Source organism: Danio rerio, chromosome 21 (genome assembly GCF_049306965.1).
Source record: "Danio rerio strain Tuebingen ecotype United States chromosome 21, GRCz12tu, whole genome shotgun sequence".
NCBI classification, from domain to species: Eukaryota; Metazoa; Chordata; class Actinopteri; order Cypriniformes; family Danionidae; genus Danio; species Danio rerio.
Genome location: NC_133196.1, coordinates 16230001 through 16249869, shown reverse-complemented (window position 1 = coordinate 16249869; position 19869 = coordinate 16230001). Strand labels below are relative to the sequence as shown.

General features: G+C 34.9%; 3 protein-coding genes and 1 long non-coding RNA gene across 10 annotated transcripts in view; 3 read left to right on the top strand and 1 right to left on the bottom strand.

Moving 5' to 3' along the window:
• ulk1b (unc-51 like autophagy activating kinase 1) overlaps nt 1-9537 on the top strand; it is a 44026-nt gene extending 34489 nt beyond the window's left edge. For all 4 annotated transcript variants that reach the window (XM_068216020.2, XM_005161121.6, XM_021469039.3 and 1 more), the window contains exons 26-28: nt 1581-1738; nt 1909-2044; nt 4967-9537. In XM_068216020.2, the coding sequence (XP_068072121.2) occupies nt 1581-1738; nt 1909-2044; nt 4967-5022 (350 nt within the window). In that variant the 3' untranslated portion in view covers nt 5023-9537. The remainder of the gene's footprint in view (nt 1-1580; nt 1739-1908; nt 2045-4966) is intronic.
• Nucleotides 1906-11563, bottom strand: LOC103909433 (uncharacterized). 2 transcript variants are annotated; one of them, XR_659330.5, is made up of 3 exons: nt 11457-11563; nt 2280-2382; nt 1906-2028 (listed from the first exon to the last, which is right to left on the bottom strand). It is a non-coding gene; the product is annotated as an uncharacterized lncRNA (long non-coding RNA). The 2 variants fall into 2 exon arrangements; XR_012396672.1 differs by having other exon boundaries at nt 1908-2028; nt 2276-2382.
• A 13-nt stretch (nt 11564-11576) lies between these two features.
• On the top strand, nt 11577-17362 carry pus1 (pseudouridine synthase 1). 2 transcript variants are annotated; one of them, NM_001008603.2, is given in 6 exon segments: nt 11577-11838; nt 11926-12132; nt 13489-13626; nt 14062-14164; nt 14710-15395; nt 17228-17360. In NM_001008603.2, coding segments are annotated over 6 exon segments (1239 nt in total). In that variant the 5' UTR covers nt 11577-11766; the 3' UTR covers nt 17261-17360.
• Nucleotides 17363-17907: 545 nt separating this feature from the next.
• noc4l (nucleolar complex associated 4 homolog) overlaps nt 17908-19869 on the top strand; it is a 9575-nt gene continuing 7613 nt past the window's right edge. The window contains 3 exon segments of one of the 2 annotated variants that reach the window (NM_001024397.1): nt 17908-18067; nt 18171-18291; nt 18729-18835. In NM_001024397.1, the coding sequence (NP_001019568.1) occupies nt 17927-18067; nt 18171-18291; nt 18729-18835 (369 nt within the window). In that variant the 5' untranslated portion in view covers nt 17908-17926. 2 annotated transcript variants of the gene reach the window in all.

Below are 19869 nucleotides of genomic sequence, written 5' to 3'. Positions count from 1 at the left end.
TTTATAAATGAATGCTGTTTTGACGCTTATTAAGAAAAAAAGTCAATAAAACGGCTTGTAAAAAAATGTTTGCATTATATTAGCCTATATATATATCATGATTTTGAACAGTGTTTTTTCTATATATGTATTGTATTTACACCTGTAAGGGATGTCTTATTTATTTTAGGAGACATAAACAAAATAGCTAGTTCCGCTTCAAAATGACTCAAAATAAATAAATGGAAATCTGATATTGCTTTCGAATTGTGATTCAACCAAAGCATTTAAAAGGCAAACTAATAAAACTGGCATGGACAAAAATTGAAGGGTACCAGTAATCTTGTCGACATCTATATATGAATAAATAAACATGACAAAAAGGTTTGAAAAATAAAGTATAATTTTATCATTATCAACAGCAAAAGTCAGTTTGTGGCAATAATATATACAACCCATACCGCTGAACCACCAGGGGACACCCCTTGCCCTTAAATGCGAGTCTGTTCTGTGCTTTTGTTTTATTTGGGCATGAAAACACTTTAAAATAAATATAAAAACAGTGCGATTACCTTCCTTATAATTTCAGGTGCCGTCGCCCCTTCTATGCAATCCTTAAAACATACATATAGTAATGCCCAAACATACAATGCCCATTTTACAATGCAAAACTCAAGAAAAACAGAATAAATTAATGAACAGAATACATACATAAATACATAAAAAATTAGAATAAATAAATAATAGCATAATAGCAATAATAATAACTAAATAATTGAGATAAAATGCACAAATTCTATTATGACATACCATAGCTCTAAATGCAGCTTAAAGAAACCAATAAAGTCCAAGTAAGGAGTCCAGACTTGATGAAAAGCCTCAGTGGACATATGAATGACACAGGTAAGGAATTCTAAGGGAATCATTTCCCTAATAATATTGTGCCATCCTTTCAAGGATGGGGGTTTGTCACTGATCCAGTTACACCTCTGTTATTTAATGTAATCAAACGAAAGTCTAAATAACTGAGAGATTCATTCGTTGCTCTTTAATCAGATTATGTAAGTTATACAGTGAGGTGTTATGGTGGGCATATCCCTTATTTTCATATCCCAATGTTGACGGGTATGGTCCAAGGCACTCGAAAAAAGTGGGGAAATTATTTAAAAGCCTTCATTGACATGATTTTTCCTTAAATAAGAATAGTTATGTCAACAAAGGATTAGTTATATTTTTTTCTCATATTTCGAGTGCCTTGGACTGACTTTTGCTGTTTATTCTGATAAATGGCTTACCCAAATACCACCAATTCATTATTTAAGCTACCCTCGAGCACTTTTTGTTTGATTTTGTATAATTTTATCATTCTTTTTATACGTCAACTTAATATACTGCCATGTGGGCACATTATGTTTGCATGAAAATGATTGTGTATGTCTAATATGTTAATTAATAATAATAAAACCACATTGAAAATTCAATTTCAACTAATCGAGACCAACTGCAGTTCTGCCATTGCGCAGATCATCTTATTCATCACTGATGATATACAGGCTGTTAAACTGAGGTGGTGTTTTACACTGTGATGTTTCTCTTCTCAGTGGTCAGGAGGTTAAATGACCTGTACAAGTCCAGCGTGATGTCCTGTCGGTCTCTGAGCAATCAGCTGGAGCGATTCTTCACCCGAAAACACAAACTCATGGACCACATCAACAGCATCACTGCAGAAAGGCTCCTCTTCGGCCACACTGTGCAGATGGTGAGACTATAGCATGGACATGATAAAAAATGTCTGGGAAATTCATGAAGATGTAAAATAGCTTGCATTATTTCTAGGTTGTTAGCCATTTTGCTTTGCTAATGCTTTGATAATTTCAGCTTCTATCTACTGTACGTCAGGTGTATTTACGTGGTGTTCTGGTCTTACAGGTGCAGGCTGCAGCTCTGGATGAGATGTTTCATCAGGGGGAAGCATCAATTCAGCGCTACCATAAGGCCTTGCTGCTCATGGAGGGTCTGTCGCTTCTCCTCACTGAACAGGCTGACATCCTTAGCATTAGCAAGTGTGAGTAAAACAATATATTAAAGATACTGACAGACTTCAGCTTCCATATTAATATTTAAGGTATATTTTTAAGTGCTCCTATTCATGAAATTTCTAGTATTGCTTTTTGAAAAACAACCTGTAAGATTTCAAAGATGAAAAATGTAAGATAAATGGAGTTATTATCTGTCAAGAGAAAGAGCTGATTCTGAATTAAATAAAGTGCATTATTATAAGACTTTTTGCACAAACCTACATAAGTTAGTATAATGCCAGATTGTGGTCTTCATTGGCTGCCAGCAGAAGTTTACTTGGATCCTCGAACACTAGTTGTTGCTGAGGTCTGGAGGAGTTTAGCTCTTGTTGTCAACATGATGAGAAAATGCAAATACAGTTTTAAATCTAGATCAATAAAACAAACACTGACTTAACTGTTCATTAAGCTACATTTACAAATGCTGAGGAAACTCAAAAATAAGATATAATTGAGGTAGTTTAGTCTCCAGCATGTGCAGTAAGTGGCTGACCAGTCTTACCAAACTGGACCATTTGACCAATCAGAGCAAAGCAGGCTCTGAGAAAGGTGGGTTTAGAGTGATCACATCCTTGAATTGTATACACGTTGCAAAAAAGGAGCAGATGATGCAGTGTATATTATGAGAAAACTAAACTGATTTTGATCTTGGAAGATGCAAACCTACACTCAAAAAATTAGAAACATTAAAACAGGACACTCTAAAGGAACACTTCACTTTTTTTTTGGAAATATGCTCATTTTACAAATCACCTAAAGTTAAACAGTTGAGGTTTATAATTTTTTTAATCTGTTGTCATGTATAGCCAATGTCCAGGGGCCTTATGTGCAAAGACTTGCGTTGAATTCATACTAAAACATTGCGTACGGACAAAGCTGTATGTGCGTACGCAGTCAAAAATTCAGATGTATGAAATACTGACTACATGGAATCCTACGCATATTCTCTTTGTACATCCGAATAAACTGAGCACACGTGCACGAGCGCAAAACCCCGCCCTGCCTCCTCCCCTTAATAAATATGGTAGTGAATCCACTTTGGCAAAACCAAATGAAAAAGCAATGGCAAAAGCAAGCAAGAAGAGAAACTTCACAGAATGTGAATTGGATGTTCTCTTATCAGAGGTAGACTGGAGAAAAACTGTTATTTGCAAACTGTTTGTCCTCTGGAATTATTAACAAAAGAAAAAAAATAGAGTGGGAGAGTTTAGCTGACGCGGTTAAAGCAGTGGGGTCCGAACATCACACTGTGAGTGAATTTAAAAAGAAATGGTTCGATGTAAAGGTGAAGGTTAAGAGGAGAACAGTGGTGCACTGTCAAAGTGTGGACCGAACAGGGGATGCTGAACTAACACCCTTTTAGGAGAGAGTTGCCTTAATTGTGGGCGACACTTTACTGTCTGGAGTAGTATCTGTGTCTGTGGGAGACACAGCTGTATTAAAGGAACAGTTTGTTAGGGCGGTATAGCAGCACCCCTCCGCTCTTATCAAGGCAGTTCCACCGGCATTTCAGCTGCCCAATCGCCCACACAACCTTGAAGCCTCATCCCAACCATGCTGTTTGTGAGGTTGAATTAATCGTGGGTTGACCATTGCCACCATGCTTCAATATTTGTTCAGCGCATTTGAGCATCACATATTATTTGCACATTTATTGAATGGATATTTCCTATTCACGTATGCAAATTCATCTTGAGATGGCGCTTTTATAGCAACGTGTGCAGTCGATTACTCTGATTACATTGGGAAAACCGGCGATTGCTGCAGATTGCGATTTAATGTTTGGCTTGGTATGGAAATCTTATATACCTGCTAGACATGCGGATGATCCTCTCCCATACAGCTGCCATTGCATGGCTCAAAGACACTTTGTAGTGTGCAATTTAACATAATTGCCTCTAGAAGTCGCCAATGGGAATAAAACAAACACACACTAGAAATACACGCACACCAGACATGAACTTGGCGTGGACCAACACACATTCTCACGTTCATGTCATTGTTAGTAAATCCAAACGTGAGCGTGAAATCTGGCGTACGCTAAGTTTTTGTGCATACGCAGCGTTGATACATGAGGCCCCTGGTCTGTCAGGAGCCCAGTTAGCTTAGCTTAGCATAAATCTTGAATTGGATTAAACCATTAGCATCATGCTCAAACAGATTAAAAAAAAGAGTTTTGATAATTATTTTATGTAACCCTTGGCTATTCTGTATTTACATCATGTACTAAGACCAACAGAAAATGAAAAAGCTATTTTAGGTCAATGTGGCTAGGAACTATACTCATTCATTCATTTTCTTGTCGGCTTAGTCCTTTTATTAATCCCGGGTTGCCACAGCGAAATGAACTGCCAACTTATCCAACAAATTGCTTACAGACAATTTTAGCTTACCCAATTTACCTGTACCGCATGTCTTTGGACTGTGGGGGAAACCGGAGCACCCGGAAGAAACCCACGCAAACGCAGGGAGAACATGCAAACTCCACACAGAAACGCAGAGGCTCGACCCAGCGACCTTCTTGCTGTGAGGCGACAGCACTACCTACTGCGCCACTGCTTTGCCAGCAACTATACTCATTCCATTGAAATAATTAAGGAACTTTGCTATCATGCTTTCATGATTTTACGCAGCGCTGTTACCTGCTATGGAAAAAGCAATGAACAGCTGGGAACTATTTTTAGGCACTGTGTAATATAATTGGACAAGTCTTAGTACACAACATGGTACAAGATGCTCATGGTCTAATCCGATTCAATGATTTATGCTATGCTAAACTAAGCTTAATGGTAAAACTCAACTGCTTTAACTTGAAGTGACTTTTAAAATGAGCCTATTTTAAAAAAGGTGGAGTTTTCCACTTTTTGAATAAATTACAGTTGTATAACCATTGTAATGTTTCCTTACAGGTAAACAATGCATTGAACGCCGTCTCACCGCCTTGCAGTCGGGTCTCTGTGTGTAAAGTCTCTTCGCCACACCAATGTTTCACCCTTAAGATTCCCGTTTTCGCAACATCCTCCAGAATCTTTTCCCATTTCCACCTATCAGAGCTCTCTATGGGATTGAACGGGCCTCTTGATTGGACCAAGTTTGTCTGATATCAAAACAGCGCAGATATGAAATTCTGCCACTTTGGATCATCTCAAACACAGAAGGACAGAGTAAATATTGTGTCTGCAGTCCAGATCGAACCCGATTCCACCACTGAAAAGAGAGTAGTTCCTCGGTGCACTTGTTGGCTTAAATAGGATGCGTGTTATAAATGGGTTGTGCAATCTTAGTTGATCTGAGATCCGATTTACCCACAAAACATCAGTTTCTTTAGGTTTTCAAATTAGTTATCACTACATTTACTTGCAGACTGACGCTGAAAGAATTTTTAGATGATTATTAGTGATTTATTAGTAGAGTTTGAGCTGTTTTGTGTGGTTGAAGTTGGTTGATTTGGTTAGTTGGTTTCATTCCAAGTGTCTAGTTTGAAGAATATATAATCCCTGGATGGATGTTTCAGAATTTGTGCACCATTTGAATGTAATAAAAGGCCCAAATTCTCCCATTAGAGGAGATCAATCAGAAATTCACTGACCAAATTATAAGCCATTTATTTAAAGCAAGAAAGTTTTTAATTTTGCCAATTATTTAAAAAACATTCTCATCGTTTCACAGAAGGAAACTGTACAAAGCCAGCAAAACCTTTTGTAGCACTTTAGTGAATGTTTACCAAGAGCATGTCAAATCCCTATTTCCTAATACCGTGTGCAGTGTTTGGACATCTCTTATGACCTGTTAAGTTCCCCCCTTTTTTAAAGATAGCTATTATTGTGTTTTATTTTGTGTTTGGCAATCACTTGTCTGAATGTAGTTCGGTTTTGTTTTAATTTTTAGGGCCTTCAGCTGTAATTTAGGCAGAAATATCAAGCCAAAAAAAATCTGCAGTGTTTTTTTGTAGCATAAACAAAACTATTTAAAAGGAACTCTTGATTTATATCTGTTTTGCTATCATGCGTGCCCCGTTCCTGATTTATACTAGGACTTTAATACTCATTTTAGTGTTTGTTTGAAGACAGAATGTACTTCCTTTTTGGGTCGTGCATGCATAGATGTTCCTGATGTGAGATGTGTTTAATCTGAAGCAGGTATATTAAAGACAGGTCTTAAGATAAGTTTATCTGCACTGTTCGAGGGCTCTTTTGAATAAGTCAGCTGAAGACATTCAAACGCAAGCGGACCAATTAGTGCGAGCACCACATGTTTTGTGTAAAGTAATAGAGTTAGTGCTTTTTAGCCTTTATTTCAATTGTGTCGTGTATGAACCTATGGAAGCCTGTTTTTGCAACTGGATAAAAAACTTGGGAAACACTTAATAACTACACACTGTTCATTGTTTGTTAAGCATTAGCAAAAAGTGAATTCTTTATTTGTTAAGCATTAACTTTACATTAATAGACGTTGGTAAGCTGTTTATATATGCTCTATTCTTTGTTAAAATGTGCTTAATTTTACCTTCATAGTTTGTTACTGATACATTTTTCATGACTAAATTAAATATTGCATTGTTTACAAATCATTTGTATTTAAGAGTAGTTGGAGGTTTTTTAAGATCAGTCAGAGTGAGTTAGTAAATGATTAATAAACTATTCAAATCAATATTTATACATTAATATTCAGGCATTTATTAATAGTTAATTTGTATGTTAATAAATGCTTTATTAACTCAACTTTATGCAGTTTTATGACCTAATCCAAAGTGAGAACAATTTATGCTTTGTAGATCCTTTAAAAATGATAATTAAAGGCTCAGTAATAAACAAACAATAATCTTTGCAATCCCATCTAAAATTAAAGTTACTGTAAAGTTTAAACATTGCTGAATAACATGAGTGTCAAAGTAGTAAGGGTTGACATGAGACCATAAATTTAGGCCACGATACTTTACCAGTTAAAGTACCAGGATACCAAGTAGAATCGCTATATTGTATTAATTCATAACTTAAATCTACGAAATAAAGCAAATTGTCACAAATACTATGTGTTATATGTTGTAATACTTAAATTTACTTTACAATTTCCTTATTATTGAAAACCTATTATTTGTACAGACGTACAAGATGTTTTGTTGTTATTGCAATAAATAAATAAATCATTGACCACGCCATATGATCTGTCACAACTGCAGAAAACTACAACCCGTCTGAATCAACGGCTTCGTTTTCAACTCCAAAAGATTAAAATACAAATTATACCAAATTAAATTTGTTACAAAAGATTTTTTTCAACCAAATATGAAGTAAAAAATATTATTTTCTTAGTGTTTCCTGATGCTATTTTCGTTTTTTCTCCTCTATTGTATTTTTTTGTCTCTTTAGTGGGTTGTTCTTTTTAAGAGATTATCGAGGTTGTTAGCTAAATCATATTCACAGGAATAAAAATGAACTGATTCGGATGCGTGTTTGAAGCATCAGAAAACGTGCCATAAAAGGCACCAATTCACCAATTGTAGTTTGTAAACGATACTACCGTTTACAAACTACAGTGGCACCGCCATTATTTTGGAGCTATAGTATCGCGGTGCTACTAAAGTACCGGTAAACCTTGCAACCCTACAAAGTAGAACATAAAATTTAAATAAAGTTTAACTAATATATTATGATGTAACATTCCAATGTTATTTAGCAAAGTTTAAACTGTGAGGTAGTTTTATTTTAGGTAAAAAAAATTCAAAGATTTTTTTTTCATTTGATACAGTTTCATTTGTGTATCTTAAAATGACGTATATGTGCTTTTGTCCTGTTAAGAATATAACTTCAATTTCAACTTCAATTGTCATTTATTTAAGATTTATATGTATTAAATATATATATTAATATGCCTGAATAATAAGATATTTACTTACATATGCTGAATAATCTTTAAAAACCAGCAACTTCTCTCAAATAACTGGTTTGTAAATGATCAAATAATTTAATAATGGAAAAAAATACAATCATTAAACACATTATATATGAGTTTAAAGTCAAGAATAAAGCATTTGTATCTGCAGTTATAAACTGCTTACTAACATCTGTTAATGTATTTAGTTAATGCTTAACAAATAATGACTTCACTATTTGCTAATGCTTAATAAATGATATATAGTGTGTAGTTATTTTAGTGTTGTATTTATTTCTCACAGTTTTACTTCTTGTCCAGCAGTTCTGAGAGATTAGATTTTTAAATCAGCTTTTTTTTCAAGCAATTTCATGTATACTCTTATATTTATTGTGCGTTTATGATTTGCAATTGCGAATTATGACTTTATTTAGAGATTTACATGCTGTCTTAACACTTTCTGAGGTGTATCTTGATATTATTTACTACTTTCTCAATTTTTCAATCGTAATTCTGAAGTTATATATCACAATCCTGACTTGTTATTTGAATATATAAACTTGTAATTTATAAAAAAAAAATTAATCTCTTAATTCCATTACAAAAAAGTCTGCACTGTGGTGTAAAAACGTAACAATTGTCATTTTGTTTCCTCCCTAGCGGAAACAAGCTTCCATACATTATTATGTTTGTGTTAAAATATTTAAAACCTTTTTAAAATGTGCCTTTAAAGGAGAAAAAAAAGCAAAAACTGAAACACTGAAAAATATTTTGTTGTTATATTTAGTTTTTTATCTGATTTCGAATGTTGTTAGTATGGAGTGAGTTATGTTGTGTTTTGTTGGGTTGAATTTGACAGCAGTGAGAAGGATTTCCTCGAGTTTTGCTTCACTTTTATGTGTGTGTGAATGTATTTGGTGTGTTTAGAGATCATGCTAGCTAGTTTTCTTTGAATAAACTGATGCGTGTGTGTGTGTGTCTTGATAGTGAGATATAAGCTATGATGTCTGTTTTGAGCTCTGAAGGCCAGTTGCCATTCATAGTAACATGCATTTCCTTTTTTTAATACCAGTTAAACAGCGACTTTTTCACTCATTCTCAGTTTCTGATCAGTTTGGATTATGCTGCATTAAGAAGCAGTGTATTTGTGCTTTTTAATCTGCATAAAATAAACTCCCATCAAATGTTAATCACCGCCTAAATGGACATTGGATATATTGTGTCATTTTAAATCGCTATGTACAGCATGAAGTGTTTGTTTTAGTAGGTTTCTCTGATTTGAACATCACACAACACTAATGTCTCGCTCTCATTTTGTTCTTGGGTAACAATAACATACGTCTGTTTTACCTTGATCTCTCAACGTCACGTGTAAATATGGATTGTAAATTATCGCTTGAAACCTGTACATTGAATAATAAACGCATGGAGATTTGCTTTTCATCGCCCTCTCTCCCCACCAAAGATTTGAGCGTTTCCAGTTGTGACTGTTGATGGGATATTTACAGTCGTTTGTTCTGTAAAAAGACCTGTACACACTCTTTCGTGTCTATATAAGATGTACCTTTTTGCTTTAAACAGTACAGCACCAATAAACGAGGAAAACAAATATATCGTCTGCCGGCCTCATTGTTTGTGTCCCATTGTATTGACTATTATTTTGAGCAATCTGTAGTGATATTTCATATTTTTCGTAAATTATTTAAAAGTTGAAAGGTTTATGCATGCAAATTTCACAAATAATTTTATTTATATTTACCACATGATATTTTTATTATTATTTTATTAAATGTTTTCCTTTTGATTAACAGAAAACTGAGCATATAATAAATTGTATTTTAAGTAACAAAAATACACATGTACAGTTATTTAAAAGTTTTAAACTAGGACAGCACTTTCAAACTTTCAGATTGTCTGGACTTATGATTGATAATGTTTTTCTTGATTTATTTTTGAGGCTTTGAGGTTCTGTAAACTACTAATGACTGTAATAATAAGTGTATTTTTTTTGCACAAAATGACAATTGGACGAAATCATTTAAAATGCCATGTTTTTAAACATTTTAAATAAAATGTCAAGACAAAACGACGACATGGTGACTTAGTGGTTAGCACTGTCGCCTCACAGCAAGAAAGTTGCTGGTTAGAGTCCCGGCTGGGTCATTTGGCATTTCTGTGTGGAGTTTGCATGTTCTCCCCTTGTTAGCGTGGGTTTTCTGTGAGTGCTCTCGTTTTTCCACAGTCAACAAATGCACCATAGGTGAATTAAATCAACTAAATTGGCTGTAGTGTGAATGAGTGTGTAAGGAGGTTTCCCAGTACTGTTGCAGCTGGAAGGACTTCCACTGTGTTAAACATATGCTGGATAAGTTGGTGGTTCATTCCGCTGTGGCCACCCCTGTTGAATAAAGGGACTAAGTTGAAGGAAAATTAATGAATAATTAATATATTTTATCCTTTTGACTGCCCCTTTAGCAAACGATTGACCATGTTTTTACTGTTTTAAACAATGACTGTTAAAGTCATTTAGGGCAATGTTGGTTTAGTCATGCATATATATATATATATGCATATACATATTAATGCACACTCATTTACACACATACACTACGGACAATTTAGCATATTCAACTCACTTATACCACATGTTTTAGGACTTATGGGGGAAGCCAGAGCACCCAGAGGAAACCCACGAGAACACGGGAAGCATGTTTTGGACATTTTTAAGATAAATATTTAGACAACACAACTTATCACAACTTAAAAAAAATCATTATTCACCAAACTGTTTTTTTAATCTATGATAAAAAAAATGCTCTAAATGAAAATATTTTTATTTGATATTAAGATCAGATGTGATCAGACGGGCATCACGGTGGCGCAGTGGGTAGCACGATAACCTCACGGCAAGAAGGTCGCTGGTTTGAGCCCCAACTGGGTCAGTTGGCATTTCTGTGTGGAGTTTGCATGCCCGTGTTTGCGTGGGTTTCCTCCAGGTGCTTCGGTTTCCCCCACAAGTCCAAAGACATGTGGTATAGGTTAATTGGGTAGCTAAATTGTCCATAGTGTATGTGTATGTGAATGAGTGTGTATGGGTGTTTCCCTTCCCAGAGATGGGTTGCGGCTGGAAGGGCATCCGATGCGTAAAAACTTGCTGGATAAGTTGGTGGTTCATTCCGCTGTGGCGACCCCGCAATAATAAAGGGATTAAGCCATCAAGAAAATGAATGAATGGGTGTTTCCCAGTGTTGGGTTGCAGCTGGAAGGGCATCCGCTGCTTAAAACATATGCTGGATAAGTTGGTGATTCATTCCACTGTGGTGACCGCAGATTAATAAAGGGACTAACCCGAAAAGAAAAAGAATGAATTAATTAATTTTATCAGACCTTTACAGAATAAAACCTAATAAATCTTGTTTTGAAGTGAAAATTTGTTTTGTTTTTGGCAAGTGCTAACATCTAAAATTTACAAAAGAAATGTACTGTGGATAATGTTGTATTTTTAACTACACTGAAGTAGCTACTCACCTCACATAGAGATTTCTTTAGATTTGTTTCTCTTTTTTCCGGTAACATTAACGCGACTGAAGGAATTGGCGTTCCATTTGGCATATTTTCACAAAACCTGGCAACCCATTTTAGGTCACGCGATATTTTGCGAGATGTGAAAGTTCAGCGGCTCCACGTGGGAGTATGCATGTTACAGGGGAAGTAAATAAGTTGTAGCGGTTAAAACGGATAATACAGCTGTCAAAATACATACAAAATCAGTGTTATAGATTAATTCCGCTACTAGAAATTCACATCAGAGAGAAGCTCCCCGAGAGTCTGCAATGACATGCTGAGGAGCTCCTGTCGGATCATTAATAGTGTATTATCACAACATTTACTCCAGTTTTCAAAATTAAAGGTGAGTTTTTTTAAACACTGCATTTTGGTCTGAAGTAAATGATGTTTGCTGGTTTAAATGTTCACCTTTAACTCGGCTTTTCTTCAGGGTGACCAGACTCGTGTGTTTTGCTCGTCTTTCAACATGACTGAGGATTCAGTCAAAGCTGTGAAAAGAGCAGCAGATGATGATCCACACACCGAAACCGAGCACGAAGACAAGAAGCTGAAAACAGACCAGGAGGAGAGGAAATACCCCAAGAAAAAAGTGGCCCTGCTCATGGCTTATTCGGGGAAAGGGTATTATGGGATGCAGGTGAGTTATGATGGAGCAGGACAGTGATTTATGAGGATGTCCAAATCAAATCACGCTGACAAAGGTGATTTTGTATACTTGTGAAGCATATTAGGTGTTTATTTAGTAATTAGTCACGTTAAAATATCAAGATATGTATAAAATAATGTTTCATTTTCATTCTGCATAACAGTTAAATCCAAGTATAAAGGAAACAACACATCCATTTGACCCATACTGTTGCAATATATGACAGAATAAATTTTAGTAATGCTTTTTTTAAATTGTGTATTTGCTTAAATACTCGCTGATTCATTAGAAAAACTGAATGTAATGAAAGATATATACATAATATCAGTGGTGTAAAGGTAACAAATTACAAATACTCAAATTACTGTAGCAAGTAAAATAATCTGTCCTGTAATTTCCATCCAATCAAATCACTTGTTGAAAAATAGCATCATACAGAACAACCTCAAGAAATGGGTGTTTCATAAACACAGCAAATAAGTACAGCGTGGAAGCTTTAAAAGTGTCCAAGAAGACACACAATTATTGCACACAATCACTGAGAGACTGTTTAGATCAGGGGTGGCCAACCCTGTTCCTGGAGAGCCACCTTCCTGCAGAATTCAGTTCCAACCCATATCAAACACCTGAACCAATTAATTAGGACCTGAACACCACGTGATAATTACAGGCAGGTGTGTTTGATATGGGTTGCAACTGAAATCTGCAGGAAGGTGGCTCTCCAGGAACAGGGTTGGCCACCCCTGGTTTAGATGAGGATGAAGTAGTCTACTGTGTGAGGACTAAAATGACCTTAAACAATAACTAAAATCACTACAGATTGTATTATGTTTTTACACAAACGCACAAATTGCATGTAAAAGCATTAAGCTTTCACAGTGTAATACTCACTATTCTTGAGTACTTTTAAAAGGGCTGTTTTTACTAATACTTTGGTTAATGTTCACAGCAGATACTTTTACTCTACTTGCACTACATTTTGGGGCAAGTAATGGTATTTTTTATTGAGTATGATTTTTCAGTACTCCTTCCACCACTGCATAGTATGAAGAAGATAAATAAAGGTAAAATTGGTTAGTCTTTAATTAGATATTTATATAGAGCTTTTTTATATTCAATAAATGAATCTTGTTCTAAATTCAGGTTTATGAACTGCTGTTACACTGAATGTCTTTGAAGTGGTTTGTCTTGTCGTTAAAATGTTGGTTATATGATATTGTTTTTTGCTCAGATTTTTTTAAAAAGGGACATATGCTGTTGTATATCAAATGAACACATTTTTTATTGTTAATCTCGATTCTCTTTTTATATTTCACCCTTTTAATAATAGCAATCCTTTTCGTTTAGAGAAATGCAAGAAACTCACAGTTCAAAACGATTGAGGATGAACTGGTTACAGCTCTTGTTGGAGCCAGATGTATCCCTGAAGGCCATGCAGAAGAGATGAAGAAGATGTCTTTCCAGAGGAGTGCACGAACTGATAAGGTGAAGACTTTAATTTTTTAAAGAATATATTAAATCCATTTATTTTAGTGAACGTTATCGTACAGTTGTTTTACTTGAAATAAGCTATATGTTAAAATAGTTGCATTATCATTTACTTTACTGTAATTATGTAATTTATATAACAAAAATAAAAATTGGTTGAAAAAAAATATGAAAAAAATAATAGTATCCCAATGTTACTAAAATGATGCTGATTATATATATTTTATTTTATATATATATATATTTTTTATACTTTCAGAAATGTTTTGAAAATTGGACATTTTAAAATAATAAAATTAAAAATATAAGAATTGTATTTAAAAAAAATAAAATAAAAGCAATTAGCAAATAAATACTAACATTTTATCAATTTTAAAATATTAACCGAAACGATATACCACAATAACTCATGTCCTCTCGTTGCATTGACAGGGTGTTTCTGCTGTTGGTCAAGTTGTTTCCCTGAAGGTGTGGATGATTGAGAACATCCTGGAGAAAATCAATGCTCATCTGCCACCGCAAATCAGAGTTTTAGGTTGAGATTCTTTTTGCATATTTACTGTAAAATGCCATTTCTTTATTGTTATTCTATTACTCCGTGAATATTTGTAGTTTTTATTTGATAATTTTCAGTTTAATTTGTACTTTTTAGTTATTTGTAGTAGAGCTGGGCCGATTAACAATATTTTATCAAATCAAGATAAAATTTATGTCAATAACAATGATAAGCTCTGCACTTTTTACTCTACGGTGATCTAAAAGCCAATCACACAGCAGAAATGCGCAACAATGGGAATCTAAAAGTGTGTTAATATTAGAAATGCATCAAATTTTCTTCCTCCTGTGAGGCGACATTACTAACCACTGAGTCACCATGTCACCCTTTGTTTTATGTTCAGTTCAATTAAATTTGTCAACCAATTATCTTAACTAAATTGATTTGGGTTGGGACAACAGGAATTAATTATGTGGAACCCTGCATTTTTTACAGCGATCATTCTTTTTAACTGTTTTAGCTAGCAAAAACAAAAGCTGACCAACATCTCCATGTCATATTTTTAACTCTTCTCAAACTTCCAGGTTGCAAAAGAGTCACCGGTGGCTTCAATTCCAAAAACAACTGCTACGCCCGCACCTATTCCTACATGCTGCCCACTGTGGCCTTCTCCCCGAAAGACTATAACCAGGAGGACACGTCTTTCCGTCTGACCTCAGACACCCTTCAGACGGTCAACCGGCTATTCGGCCTGTACAAAGGCACCCACAACTTTCACAATTTCACCTCGCAGAAGGGCCACCGGGACCCCAGTGCCATGCGCTACATCACCCACATGTCCTGCGGGGAGCCATTCATCAGGAAAGACGTTGAATTTGCCGTCATCACAGTCCGAGGCCAGAGCTTTATGATGCACCAGATCCGCAAGATGATCGGCCTCGTGATCGCTGTGGTTAAAGGATACGTGGATGAAGGGGTGATAGAGAAGAGCTGGGGAGAGGAGAAAGTTGGTGTTCCCAAAGCTCCGGGGCTCGGGCTGGTGCTGGAGCGGGTGCATTTCGATGGCTACAACAAACGTTTCGGAGGAGATGGCATTCACGAGACTCTTGAATGGACCGAGCAGGAAGAAGCCATTGCGGATTTTAAGGAAAAGCACATATATCCTACTATCGTGGACACCGAGCTCAATGAGAAGTCAATGGTAAATTGGATGACGTCGCTGTGTATTCATGATTTCGAAGAGACGGCCACAGGAAATCAAGACCGCAAAGTGGGTATTTTATCACAGTTGTAGTATATATTATTATGCAGTATAAATTTTTTGACTTTTTGCCTTGCAGTTTTGACTATTTTTAAGACAAATTCAAGTTTTTAAATCTGACAACTTTGACTTTTTTTGCTGGCAGTTGTAAGTTATGGGCTCTTTTTTAACGATCTAGGCACAAAGTCTAAAGCGCATGGTGCAAAAGCATTATAGCTGTGTCAGAATCCCCTTTTGCTATTTTAAGGGTGGAAAAATATGCTTGCATCAGTAGCGTCACGCTATGGCACAATTGCTGTTTACATGGCGGACTTTGTAAGTGAAACAACCGAATGCTTCACTAGCGAGAAAACAGTTAGGCAGACCATCTGTGTGAGGATAAAGAATGAGCCTCCTCCATTGAGCCTCTTAACTTTCTCTTTACTTTTACTCTTTATTTTACTCATTGACTTTCGTGGATTAAGGAAACGGTGTTGTATGCACTTAACTGAAGACATCCATTAGCCTACATATTTAATATCGTTGTTTAAGTGCATTTTGTTTCAAAACGATTTCTAAATTCAGTTCTATTTTCCAGCAAACGAATAAATTAACAATAATAATGAAGTGTGGTCAAGTTATATCCAACCACACGTCTTATTCATATCCTCCATATACGCATACATCTTCAAAACCTGACAAGTGGACAAATAAAAACTTGTTTTTATCAAAACGAATATAAATATGCATAAAATAAATAATACTGCTAATAATGATAACATTATTATAACAGAGTGGCACAAATTGATTTGCTATTTAAACCAGGGGTGACCAACCCTGTTCCTGGAGATCGACCTTCCTGCAGATTTCCGTTGCAACCCATATTAAACACACCTGCCTGTAATTATCAAGTGCTGTACAGGTCCTAATTAATTGATTCAGGTGTGTTTGATCAGGGTTTGAGCTGAACTCTTTAGGAAGGTCGATCTCCAGGAACAGGGTTGAACACCCCTGATTTAAACAGTGTGGTGCAAAACGTGAAAATTACAGTTGCACTGATCTGAAAATAGCAACAAATCACGCAAAACACGTCTTGCGCCTTATTGCGTCGGGTGTATGATAGGGCCCCATATCTTGCACATCTGCAATAACTTTTTTTTTTTTTTTTCAGATTTTGAGTTTATATTTTTGAAATTTTTTAGAATTGTCATTTGCATTTCTCTATTCTGATTTAGTTTTAATTCTAAGTTTTTATCTTGCGTAAACTTGCAAATTCTTAAACTTGCAATTTCTTTATACTTCTAAAATTCTTATACTTGCACTATTTTTCTTAGAATTGCGACTCTATTTCTTGCATTTTGACTTCATGAAAATAAGATTGGTGATCTATTTACTTGTAATTGTGTGATAACGTTACAGCACAAAGAAAAATATTCTAAATTGTGAGCTATTAACTTGAAATTTTGAGATTAAAAACATGCTAAGAAATAACTTTTTGAAAGGATGTAGAAACGTCAAATGAAAATGGTACATTAAATCTGTATGCCATTAGGTGATGGTAAGTAACTGTTAAAATTACTTTTGGATTATTTGTTTTAGAATCTAGATATCTGGTCAAAATCATTCATCCAGAAATGAAACAAGTCTTCATTTAACCAAACTTAAGTTTTAGAATGCAGTCACGTTTGGTCAATGTTTTTGAATAGACTTCTTTTTGATTAATGTCTTGTGGAATAATCTTGATCTCATCATTTTAAACAAAAGAGAAGTATTCTTAATTGATCCAGAGTATATTTTGTCCTAATGTGTACAATATATCATGAATTATTCACTATTTATAAGTTGCTTTTTTTTGTCCTCAGGATGATGACGAAGATGGAAATGCATCTGACTAAACCAAAGGAAACGGTTCTCCTTTTTTTGTTTTACTTTTGTGAGAATTCAATTCCTAAGTTTGCATTATTATAATTCTGAAATAAAAAAAGCTTTTATTAAGACTCCTTTGTTTAATTTTGTGTTCAACGATAACAGTTTGGTAATGTTAAGAGGTTTTGTTCTTTTTGATGACAACGAAGCCAAATCAATTACTGTAGTCACCTTTAAGTATTTATCTATTTATTTTATTATATATGCATGTATGTATGTTGTTGTTGTTGTTGTTGTTTTTACAATATACAAATGGAAATTAGACCCTAAATTTGTACTAAATAAAAAAATGCATTGCTATGTAACCACAAACAATTCTGATTGGTCCAACGTCATGGGCGCTGTAAAAAGGAACAGGTGTCACACGAAAACAGAAGAGGAGTCTGCTCAATAATCATTTACACTGAAGAAAAACATTTTATGGGCTTAGTTTATTCTTAAAAAAATACCCCGTTAGAATTTCAAACGTATTCGTTTAAATTAAAATGAGGCGTTCTAAAAAAATTCTTCTCACGTTCTAACCACAGTCTATGGTTCTAGCAGCTTAATTCATTTCAATGGCAAAACAGCAGCTGACCACTAGAGGCGACATAACCTTTTGACATGAACGCACACCAGAAACACGTGAAACCATCATGGCGCCGTCCGGGGACAGCAACGTGAAAGAACATAACAACCAGGTTTCATATAAGAAAGCTATAAATACTAAAACAGATCTTATACTTCAAAACAAAAAACATGCCAACGATATATTCGACGTTATTGAATATTTGCAGGTCTGTGCTTTTTTTAATCTCAGAGGAATTCAACACATTTTGTAAAGTTCTTTGAATTAACTCTAACGTTACTTTCTATATAAACATGCGTTTCTTATTGCAGTCCGAAAAGGAAAAAGAAATCATTTTTGCCACTAACGCGTGCAGTAAGATCTTCTGTGAGCTGATAGAGAGAGGAGATCTGTTTGTTGGTGAACTGCCCAAAGAAGAAGATCTCGCGCAAGGTAAATAAATACCCGTTTTAGTTTTACCTCAGATGATGTATACTGAGTTAATTTGACTGTCCAGTGAACCGATTACCAGTTTACCAAGGGCAAAGATTACATATAGCTCACTGCATTAGATGTACGATTTTGGTCCTTCATCAAATGAATGTTGCAAATGACATAATGTAGACAAAACATTAAAAACAAAGTTCATTAATTGTTTCACATGAATATAAATATAATACATTATTATATCATGACACAGTTGTTTTGGTATTTCTGTAATCAACAGCGTTTTGATATTACTGTCGCCCTGAATGTCACTTTGGGTGGTCTCCTCCGTAAACCATGATTCATGTGTACCTAATTTACTCTTACAAAACAATAACAACTATATATTATAGTAGGCGCATATTATTGGTATTAATATTAATATTGATTGATTTTAATTTCAGGTGATCGCAGTGCTGAAGAGAAATATCATATATTTATGAGACACCGTTACAACAGCTGCGTGGAACTAATGCTGGAAAATGTGAGCCATGAATCTTTCCAAGTCAAGGTGACTAAATTGTGTGTATTCTTTATATTCATGATGACAATTGTTCTTGTTATCAGTATTTATATGTAGATCTAATTCCAGGATGTCTTTGCGGGGTCTTAAAATGTCTTAAATATCAAAAACTAAAATTTAGGCCTTAAAAAGTTAAAAATTTGCAGAAATATTAACTTGTAGGTCTTAAATCATTTTAAACGGGTCTCAATTTTCCAATGCTCCTGTAAAGCTGCCCAATCTTTAGGTCTAACCAGTAGTGCAATAGCAGCAATGCATGATATAGGTATAAGTTATAAAGTGCAGTTATAGAAAAACGGTGGGTAATATTTACAGATGAATGTACTATATATTGTATTAGCTATGAACAGAGATGAACAATGATAAATATATGTACAGGTTGCTGTTAATAATCAGAAGTGTGCAGATAGATATAAACATAATTACAAATGTATATGTACAATGGGTATATACAATTCAAAATGAATTGAATGAATCAGTGCAATGTAGTGTGATGAATGTGCAATTTTTAAATGTGCAAATATTAAATAGTGCAGTGATTATGGAGAGTATATGTTATGAGGGGGCAAAAGAGTCTGTGGGGGGACACAGTTCAAAAGGGAGACAGTTCTGGGGAAAGGGAGACAGTCTGCTGGTTTTGACTGGCGGAGCCTGAAGCGCATGCCAGAAGGCACAATTCTATTGAACAATATGGTTCCTGACATTAACAATTTTAAGTTCTCCATGTATGTACAGACCATATCTGGTGAGAACACTGACCTGGAAATACTTGCACATTTTGTTCATTGTAGTTTTTAAAGCTTGTTAAAGAAAAGTATGGATGGTTTGCTTGTTTTGACACATTATTCAAGTAATTAGAATTTGTTTTTTGACACACACACACACACACACACACACACACACGCACACACACACATACAAACAAATATATATCTCACAAATAGGAAGTGTCTCTTTGCCATATGTTTCTTTTTCAGGTTTATTTCAGTTAACATGTTATTTTTGTATTTATCTACATTATT